Below are 11357 nucleotides of genomic sequence, written 5' to 3' on the forward strand. Positions count from 1 at the left end.
ATGAGAAGATCAACCTTTGATAAACTTTCATGGTATCAGAGCAAGGTTGCTCTATACCCTAGCCGCCCCTTTCCTTCTCTTCATCGAAATGGTGGACGATGTCGCCATAACCGAACCCTCCAAACCTATAACAACAGCCGACGGTGTCATTCCACCTCCGACCAAACCTACTCATCATCAACTCCATCCCGTATATTCGGTTACGAATATTCAATAGAAGATCCGAGTCCTCGATGGTGTAAAGGTCACATACATGTCTTGGGTCCGGTTGTTTCAACTTCATTGTCGCGGTTACAGGGTCATCTACGGTACGCCGCCTCCTGCTGAGACCGATCCTACGTATGATTCGTGGATGGAAATCGATCCCATCGTCCTCCAATGGATCTATGGTACTTTATCAGATGACTTGCTTGGTCGTGTTCTCTTTGGCACACCCACTGCGCATCAAGTGTGGACCCGTGTTCAGAATTTGTTTCACAACAATAAAGGAGCGCGGATCGCTGCCTTAGAACATGACTTTGCAAATATTACCCTTAAGTCCCAACCCTCCTTGGAAGCATACTTTCAGAAGTTGCGAGAAATTGTTGATCAACTGAATGATCTCTTTGACACACCCATTGGTTACAAGCGCCTGGTGTTACAAATGGTGCGGAGTTTACCTACCGAGTTCGACACCAAGGGCTCGATCATCAATCAAGCTCTCCCGCTTTGGGAAGAAGCTTGTGAGATGTTACTTAATGACCAGAAATGTCGCACTGCTCGCGACCTTCTTCACGGGTCTTCAGTCGTTGCTTCCGCCCAAACAAACCCACGTGAACCACCCGCTTCCGCCCCTACCTAGCCTCCTACCTTCACCCGTGAAAAACCACCACGTGAGAACCGATCACGGTCCACCAACTCCTGTAACAGGGGGAGTGGACATGGCCCGGGGACTCGCAACAACACCAACAACACCTCCTCCTACCCTCGAAACAACTACAACAACAATCACCCCACTGCCGCCACTCTTCCCTCCCCATATTGGGCCCCTCCACCTTATTGGGCCCCCCACCCTGTCCCTACCCTACCACCGGCCCATGGCAGCAGCCCTGGTCACCCTACGGCCCACCTTCTCAGCCATCGGCCCAATAGCAACAGAACAACTCCTCTACTGGATCGGCCTAACCCAATAGTACTCAAGCTTAGGCCCACTTCATAGACTTGGATGCGTTGGATCCAACCGAGATTGCACACGCTTTTCAGGCTATTTCTATTGACTCAGAGGATGAAAATTGGGATATGGACACTGGTGCCACTTCACATGTGACTCTAAATCAAGGTAATCTCTCTACTTTATCTCAATATTCTCACATAAAGTCAGTATTAGTCGGTAATGGCAATCGTTTACCAGTAATTGGATCCGGCCACACTTCTCTTTCAACCCAGTCCAATACGTTTCACCTAAAAAATGTCCTTTATAACCCACACTTTATTAAGAACCTTATTTCTGTTCACCAATTTACCATTGACAATTGTGTGTCCGTTGAATTTGATCCATTTGGTTTTTATTTGAAGGACTATAAGGATGGCACACTCCTCAGCCACCACAATAGCTCGAGCGGCCTCTACTCCTTCACCAAGGACTCTCTGGCAACAGCTTGTGTTTACATCCTCTCTTCCCAGTCTTGGCATGACCGCCTTGGTCACTCGGGTCGCGATGTCAAGATTTTCTTAGTTCTAATTGTGTTTTTCCTTGTAATAAACTTGATGTCTCTCATGTTTGTCATGCCTTCCAGTTATCTAAGAATAAAAGACTTCTGTTTTCTGATTCTATTACTAATACATCCATGCCGTTTTCTATTGTTCATTGTGACTTGTGGACATCACTCGTACTTAGTATTGCAGGTTACAAATACTACATGGTTCTAATTGACAACTTCACGCAATATACTTGGGTGTACCCTCTAAAATTCAAATCGGAAACTTTTACCAAATTTACACACTTTTATTCATTTGTTGAAACCCAATTTAAGCATAAAATCCAACAATTTCAATGTGACATGGGGGAGAATTCAACAACCACACCTTTCTTGACTTTGCAAAAAACACGGAATTCAATTCCGTTTCTCATGTCCTCATACCTCTCAACAAAATGGCAAAGCTAAGCGCATGATACGTCGCCTCAACGACATCATGCTATCCTTGCTCCTCATGCATCTCTACCCTCCAAATTTTGGGTTGAGGCAATTCATAGCGCCTGTTATCTCCATAACATTCTACCTACAAAAACCCTAAACAACCTCACCCCTTGTGTCGTCCTATATCATCGCCACCCGACCTATGATCACCTACGTGTCTTTGGATGCGCTTGTTACCCCAACGAGTCCTCAACTCGACCTCATAAACTTCACCCAAAATCTTCCCTATGCGTTTTTTTGGGCTACCCTTCAAACTACAGGGGGTACCGTTGCCTAGAAGTGTTAACGGGAAAAATATTTTTTTTTCGTCATGTCACCTTCGCCGAAACAATTTTCCCCTTAACCAACTCTTCGGATCCCAAACCCTCACCATCTTTCTTTGACACTATACCCACTCCTTTTTCCTTCCCCACATCTTTCGCTTCACAACAAACACCTAGCCCACAAAATCTTCCAGCCGACCACATACAAAACCCTCCATCCGACCATATCGGCTAGCATAATTTTTCTTTCGGCCCCTAAACTCATTCCCCCGTTTCCTCTTCTGACCCACCTTCCACACCCGACCCAAATCACTCTATCCAACTATCTAACCAACCGTCTATCCTCGGCCCACAACCCTCTTATTCCCCTTACTCGGCCCACTCCCCTGGCTCATCTGACCATACCTCACCTGGACCGTCCTCTGCTACACCAGGCCCGTCCTCTCCTCCACCCGGCCCACCCACCCAATGGTTACGCGCTCACATGCGGGCATCGTTAAGCCACGGGTTCTCTTTAACCTTTTCACTGTCACTCCCACCGTCTCTCCTTTATCCAAATCTCACCTTGCCGCCCTAACGGATCCAAACTGGTATAATGCTATAACTACTGAACACAAAGCTTTATTGGAGAACCATACATGGGATCTAGTTCCGAGACCCACCTCAACACCAATTATTCGGTGCATGTGGCTCTTCAAGCATAAATATCTTGCCTCTGGTCAGTTGGAATGTTATGAAGCTCGGTTCATGGTGAATGGTAAGAGTCAGACTGTTGGCATTGACTGTGATGAAACTTTTAGCCCGGTGGTCAAACTAACCACCATTCACATTGTCTTAAGCCTTGCTGCTTCTCGTTCATGGCTTGTTCATCAACTTGATGTAAAAAATGCATTTCTCCATGGCAATTTGAAAGAAACAGTGTACATGCAACAACCCCCAGGCTTTGTTGATCAGAATCACCCAGGTTTTATGTGTAGGTTAAATAAATCATTATATGGGTTAAAACAGGCTCCTCGAGTATGGTATCAACGGTTTTCCAACTTCATTATTCGGTGTGGCTTCAAGAGCAGTGTATGCGACACTTCATTATTCGTCTACAAACATGGTGCTCACACAACTTATCTTCTTTTGTACGTGGACGACATTATCTTAACGGCTTCCGAATCCACTTTATTACAGAAGTTAATTACCATGTTAAAATCCAAGTTTGCTATGACTGATCTCGGGGTGTTACATCATTTTTTGGGCATTAAGGTGGAACATAAGCACTGGGGTCTATTTCTGTCTCAGTCTACATATGCCAGTGACATACTTCATAGGGCAAACATGACTAATTGCAAACCTTGTAACCCTCCGGTCGACGTTGGATTGAAGCTGAGCGCCGAATCTGGCTCTCCAGTTGTTGATGGTACTCTTTATTGTCGTCTTGCTGGAGCATTTCAGTACCTCACTATCACCCATCCCGATATTGCCTATGCAGTTCAACAGGTTTGTTTGTTCATGCATGACCCTAGAGAACCTCAATTTTAGTTTTTCAAACGTATTTTGCGGTTTCACGGGACTCTTGACTATGGATTGCAGCTTTCTCCATCTCGCTCAACATCCCTGACTGCGTATTCAGATGATTAGGGTGGATGTCCAGACTCTCGTCGTTCCACTTCTGGTTATTGTATATACTTGGGAGACAACCTAATCTCATGGAGCTCCAAACGTCAGCCAACCATTTCTCGCTCCAGTGCAGAGGCTGAGTATTGTGGGGTTGCCAATGCTGTTGCTGAGGCAAGTTGGATTTGCAATCTTCTCTTGGAGCTTGGCGTCTCTGTTAAGCAGGCTACAATAGTTTATTGTGATAATATATCGGCCGTTTATCTCACACAAAATCCTGTATAACACCAAAGAACGAAGCATGTTGAGTTAGACATACATTTTGTTCGGGATAAAGTACGGATTGGTGATGTTCGTGTTCTTCATGTTCCAGCGGATTATCAGTATGCCGACATTTCCACTAAAGGGTTATCCAAGCAGCTATTTACTCGATTCCGATCCAGTTTGTGCCTTCGACCGGCTACGGTTCAAACTGCGGGGGTATGTTAGTAAACATATATTATATATTTAGACATCATACAATCAGGGATATATTGTAATCATCACCTAGAAATTAACATATTTGGTTTCCATAGATATCATGTATCCTGTATTATTTATACCCTTGTTATCAATGAGAAAATCAACCTTTGATAAACTTTCATAACTGTATACATACACTAAAAGCTAGAGTCTAATCTAAGCTAATTTGCTAAACAAGCTCGAGCTTTCATATATAAAATAATGATATGGCTATAATAAAATATATAAAATAATGGTAAAGCTATAATAAATTTATTTTTTTAATAAATTACACTTTAGAATATTTGTAGATCCCAAAACGTATCCGGATCACAGTGGTTGGTTGTTTTAGCCCATAACACCTATTGATTAGGTGTTTGAGATATGAAAAGTCAAGAAGAATCAAAGATGAAGGTGAAGCTAGTGGATTAATGAATACAACAAGTGTTGTATTGAATCCAAACAGTAAGATATAACAATAAACAACCTTGGATATCAGATTTGAGCACTAGATCAACAAGAGAAAGTAACAACACTAATATTCATCAAAGAGCCAAAAACTTGGCTAGGTTACAATGCTTGGGGTATTTATAGTGAGCTCCTGACTTGCCAGCAAATTTATAAATTTGCTGGAATCTTAACTACACCAAGTCAGGATTCCTAATTCTAGAGAATTACAAAATAAGCCCCTATACATTCAAAATAGCTACAAACTGAGACTAAACTGATCCAGCACAAGTATCAACGATCTCAAAAGTTCTAACTATATCCCCCCTAGATTGTTGCATACTTGTCTTCTCATTCTTCAGTTGTGGCGGCTGGATGCTCAGTAGCTTGCTTCTCGGGCTCTGTTGGATTTTCTTCGTTAGTTGTTGTTTCTGGTGGTGCCTCTGTCTCGGTTGGTGCTTTCGGAGTTTCTTGAGTAACAGTAGCTTCACAAGTTGGTTGGTCCTCCTTAGTGGCCTCATATGTGGATGAGGCCGGAGGTGTTGGTGTTGTTTGTGAGGTTGTGGTGGGTTCAGTTGTTGAAACAGAACTTCCTTCCTTCGTTCGCTCGTGCTTCTTTTTCTTCCTTGCTTCTTTCTTCTTTTGTTCCTTTTCCTTTCTCTTCTCCATTTTATCGACCATATCAAGCATTTCTCTCTTCAATCTCCAGGCACGTTCTACCGCTCTTTGAAATAACGCTGCCTCTTCCAGGTTTGCATTGCCTGCTCCAACATTAATACGGCTAGCGTTCAGCACAGTTAGGTCTAAGAGCCCAAACATAAACACATCCATCGGATCCAGAATGCGAATATCCACATTTTCATTCGACCTTATCATAGCTTCACCGGTCTTGCTATCGTAAAACCATTTCTTGAAATCCTTGAGAGCGACAGAGATTTCTTCTGGAAGCTTAATTCTAGTGACAACTTTGGCTGGGTTGATCACCCACGTCACTTTTCCTTTTCCGGTAACAGGATCGATGGTGGTTTTTGATACTCTGCGTCTAGGGCGTTGCGGAGTGTGATTCTGGAAACCCTTGTTACATTCTTTGGCGATTATTCGTTCAAAATCCCTCCCGATTCCTCTGTCTTCATGGTTTAGTAAGTCTAGACGCCCAAGTTCTCATAGATCCCACCTTGGAAGAGAGAAAAGGTCAAAGCCGGTCTGAAAATACTGTATAACTCCACCCCGTCTTTTCACCACGAACATTCCTCTAAGATTATTATACATCCAACTGATAATCTTATCGGTAGCTTTAGTCTTTTCCACAGTGATAACTTGATAAAAATCCGGAAGTCGTTCTCTCTCCTTCTTGAACCATTCGGGGTGCTCAGGAGCAAATGTCTTTCCATTCTCTTGTTCATAAAGAACTTCTTCCTCAAGACCCCATTCGAGAAATTTTGCTGGCATATCATCTCGATCTACTTCTTCTTCTTCACTTTCATCTCCCTCCGATACCTTGTCAACCGACTCCAAACGCCTTTTCTTTGCCTCTGCCTCCTTTTCTTTTCTGGTTGTTTCTTCTTCTATGAAGGCATTGAAGTCAAAGATTTCGTCAAACGTGAACATTGGCTCAATTTTAAATTTCTCACACATACTTCGCATCATTCTATACATTTTCTCCAGCCCTGCTTGCTGGAACCTGATGAATTTGGACTGCTTAGCCATGTACGCAGTCATATCTTTGTTTTTCTTCCTCTGGTCTTTAATCTTTTCCCTGAGGATGTTGGTATCATTCACTTGATTTTTCAACAAACAGATTTCTTTAGCTACTGAAGGCCCGGTGTCTTTGATTAACTTGTCGTACAGTTCTTGAAAGGGGCGAACCCTTTGCGGAGGAACCGGAGGCCTTGAAATCCTTGTTGGCTTTACTGGAGACACATTTGAGGGGCCTTGACTTGCTTGGACTTCATCGGGATCAACAAGTATGGCGTCAACAAATTCATTCATTCTTTGAATTTCTTCAGGTATCGTTTCGGGCCTTTCTGTGGGAGATATTTCTTTGCGCTTTAGACTTTTATCCCTTTTCTCCTTCTCTTGCAGAGCGTGAATTGCTTTCAAATCTTTGATGTGTTGGCGGTGCTCTTCAGATTCAGCTGCCCTTATGCTTGCACCCATGAAACGTTCAGAGCTTTCCGGTGTCTTTTTCTTTTTGGGCGGTTCACCTTCAGCTGTTTGTTTTTCCTTTCTTTTACCTTTACCGCGTTCTTCTCTTGCAGCTGCTTCGGCCTGAGCTTGAGTAGCTCTCTGCTGTTTTTCTCGTACCGCTTCTCTGTACCTCTTGTAAGCTTCTTTGACAATTGGCAGTCTTTTTGCTCGGTACATCCAATCGTGCAACAGCACCCATTCATTGGTCTTTATCTCAGTGTACTGTCGGCTGGTAGGGACATGAAACTTGTAAGTGTTTCCATCATTCGGGAGATCCTTGTGTTGATCGTTGATAAGCATTTGAATGAATCTAGGGTACATCGCCCACGTAGCTCCGTTTGCATTTTCACGCATGTAGTTGAATATTAAGCCCGAGAAGTTGAACTTCTGATTGAGGCATAAATTCAACATGGCCGCCGACCATTCCAGGTTCAAGCCATCAAATCCACCTTTTCGATGAGCTAGACTCATAGAAATCACATGAACGATGAATCTCCAGTCTCTGGTGAGTCCACCTCTCTTGATTTCTTTCTTATTGCGGAAGTCTCCAGCGTAACCCATTCCTTTAAAACCATCAAGGACATCATCTTGACTTAGACTTAACGGATCTTGATTGTTGTCTTGAAACCTTAAAACCTGACGTATCCTGTCTTCAGTCACCTCCACTCTCTTGTTACGAACGGTTGATACTATCCCTGGTTTGTTGTTGATGGATTCTAGCTTCACGTTTTGCCAGAAGTCTTGAATGTGTATATTGTAGACTATAACAGATGTCTCCACAGCATATCCGATCCTGCTAGAACGCACCCATCTGGTTACATCTTCAAAATCAGTAGGCACTTCGTCTAGATTTATGCTTTGATTGTGCTTAAGCGTTTTATCCCATTCCAGATTCTTCACCATACTACACATTACACGAAAAACGAGGCAAGTTAGAGTGGATAATTACACGATAAACTATGCAGAGAATAGAATTTACAAGAAATATACAGGATTATATTTAAATATTTAATTAAAAGAACTAAATGAATTAAAACAGAATAAAAACTTTAATTTCGCTGTCAAGTTAAGCATTGTCATCGCTGATGCTGGTTATCAGGGTCAGTCACTAGATCAGTAAGCGAAGATTGATCATCGCTGACTTCGCTGACTGATCAGACCCTGATTAACTTCGCTAAGTTCGCTAGAGGTTTGGTTTAAGTTTGCCGGTAACGAAGTTGGATCTTGTTGACATGTTTTCTAGGATAATTTCGCTAGCGAACATAGCGATGACAACGTTTCTTTTCCGGAAACAGTTTACCAGCGAAGACAACAATCTAAATCGCTACACGAGCGAAATAGATTGTTTGCTGGTTGCTCGAACTCGCGTTCGAGACTTTTGAGATTCCCACGTAAATTCGCTGTCTTCGCTGGCATCATGTTAAATTCGCTATCTTCAAGAATTTCTTATAAAACCCCATTAAAACCCTTTAAACGCCGACTGTTCTACCCTCAGATTTTAACACATCAACATTTAAACCCGGCATACAGATAACATTATGATATCTTATGAACAATCGGTTTCATACTAACACCCTACTCCTAAGATTAACTAGTCTTGACTAACAATCCATATTCGAAGATTATGAACAAGACACATTCAATCAGGTTACATTAATCATCAATCATGTGATATAGAGTGTAGATGATACTGATCGATGATAAGAAAACGAAGATTACCTGAAGATCTTGACTGAATTCGAATCTTGTGAGAATTTTATTAGAGTGACCGGTGATGAATTAGAAAGATGAAGAAGATGGTTGTGACTTGTTTGAAAAGATTTGAAAAATTTTTTTAACTGACGGTTAAAAAGCATATATATATATATATATGTACGAATTAGGATAACCAGCGAACTTATAAGTTCGCTGGTATCTTAATTTCGCCGCTATGAACACCTTTTCAACCAGTTTTTAATTTCGCTTGTTGATTTCAAACTTTCTCGAAAAACGTGCCCATTTTTGTTTAAAACATTGTTTATTTCGAAATATTCACAATATTGCTAAAAATTGGACCATTTTGACTCCGAACTTCAAATTTCTTGCTTTGGGTGGTTCCATTTAATGCAGTTTTCCTTGAAATATCTGATGCTCACCGAACTTACCTGCAGAGAATCATACTACCAACACTCGCCAAATTCTTTATATATTATTATTATGTTACTAACCAGGGCACAAGAAAAACTGTCAGTATGTTTGTCTGCTTAAATCCATGCATCCTTCTTTCAATATACCTTCGGAGAGCTCTTTTTATCATGTTTTTGGTAATATTGACAAGTCTTCGATGGCCCCACACAAGCTAATGAAAATAGAATCATTACGCCCTCGTGAGTCCCACATCAGGACATACCCCCGCGATCAAGGTATGCACAAAGATTCCTCATAACGGGTGAGTATATTGGTTTCATTCTCTTCAACGATAGAACGGAGATCAGGTCTGTACTTTCGTACAACAGAGATTCCAGGAGCTATCGAGGGTTAAGATAGATAGTTCGGTGAACAGGTCAGTACCACCGTACAGCAGAGTTACCAAACTAATCTATCAAAGGATTCTGGCCAGAAATGGCGCTTATTATGGATTTTGGCCAAAAATGGCGCTTATTCGACAGGGCTTGGCCTTTTTTTTAAGGCACTTATTATTAAAAGAATATCATAGCGTCTAGGTCAGCATGTATCTGGATGCAGCAGAAGAACGACTATGATATCCTCCGAACGAAATACCAATATAAAGACCCGGAATCTCAGACTTTGGCAATCTGTCAACGCAAGATTCAAGACCATTAAGCCATATGCCGCAACGTGTTACCCACTGAGATGCGTAATGCCTGAGAAAAGCCAGAATTCTTGTGTAGACATTATGTTTTGCTCCCTAACAGCAGTTTACTCGTCGGTGTTGCTGAATCTACCGACACGTCGTTGCTTGGTACCCTGATTTCATATTGTATTCTGTTCAAAGAAATGACAAAGTGTTAGCAATTTTCTATCACTTCCTCTAACAGGAGTCTGACATAAGCATCTGTTTCAAGGATTTTCTGAATATCCCCCCTAAAATTTTTATTTTCGTGAATCCATTTGCCCGAAAACAAAATTTTAACCAGAAAATCTTTTTGGTGGGCGACGTCTTTCGATACTTGTTTTATTGTCAACAAGCTTTTTTTTTTTTTAATCAACACAAGATTCATTTCCAGTCAAGGAAATTGACCATTTCCAACCAGGTTACCAACTGGTTGAAACGAGTTTTGTCGAAAGCTTTTGTGAAGATGTCGGCCCGTTGCTGTGTTGTATCCACTGGCACCACTTGAATATATCCCTTTTCATAAGCATCTCGAATTGCGTGGATACGAATTTCGATGTGCTTTGTTCTTGAGTGGTGTATGGGATTCTTCACAATTCCTAGACACGCTTCATTGTCAATGAATACAGGAGTCTTCATGATGTTGATTCCGTAATCCAGCAACTGATTTTGTATCCAAAGAACTTGTGAATAGCAGCTGTAGGCCGCGGTGTATTCTGCTTGAGCGGTTGAGGTGGATACTGTTGTTTGCTTCTTGCTCTGCCATGAAATCAAACGGTTTCCCAGAAATTGACATCCTCTTGATACAGACCTGCGATCTACTTTGCAACCTGCATGATCACTGTCAGAATATGCAATTAAATCAAAATTACTATCTTTAGGATACCAAAGCCCTAGTTTCGGAGTTCCTTTGAGATAGCGGAAGATGTGCTTTACAGCAATTTCATGGGATTCCTTGGGATTTGTTTGGAAACGAGCACAAAGACAAACTGCCCACATGATGTCTGGTCTACTGGCCGTCAAGTACATCAGGGAACCGATCATTGAGCGATAAAAGGATTTGTTTACTGGCTTTCCCTGAGGATCTAGAGTGAGTTCTGTCTGAGAAGCGAATGGCGTGCTTGCAACTTTGTAGTCGTTCATGTTGTACTTTGAGAGAATGTCCCGAATGTACTTAGCCTGATGAATAAGAATTCCATCCTCCTTTTGCTTCACTTCTAGCCCCAAAAAGAAATTCAGCTCTCCCATCATGCTCATCTCGAATTTTGCCTTCATGACGGTTTCGAATTCCCTGCACAATGCCTCGTTGGTTGATCCAAAGATAATATCGTCGACATAGATTTG

The 11357-nt window shown here is 42.0% G+C and overlaps 1 protein-coding gene across 1 annotated transcript; it reads left to right on the plus strand.

The window, feature by feature from the left end:
• Positions 1–253: 253 nt before the first annotated feature.
• Positions 254–841, plus strand: LOC110919468. The gene has a single exon (XM_022163734.1). It carries the CDS (start codon positions 254–256, stop codon positions 839–841), a length of 588 nt encoding a protein of 195 aa, XP_022019426.1.
• Positions 842–11357: the final 10516 nt, after the last annotated feature.

This window comes from Helianthus annuus, chromosome 16 (assembly GCF_002127325.2).
Source record: "Helianthus annuus cultivar XRQ/B chromosome 16, HanXRQr2.0-SUNRISE, whole genome shotgun sequence".
Classification (NCBI taxonomy): domain Eukaryota; kingdom Viridiplantae; phylum Streptophyta; class Magnoliopsida; order Asterales; family Asteraceae; genus Helianthus; species Helianthus annuus.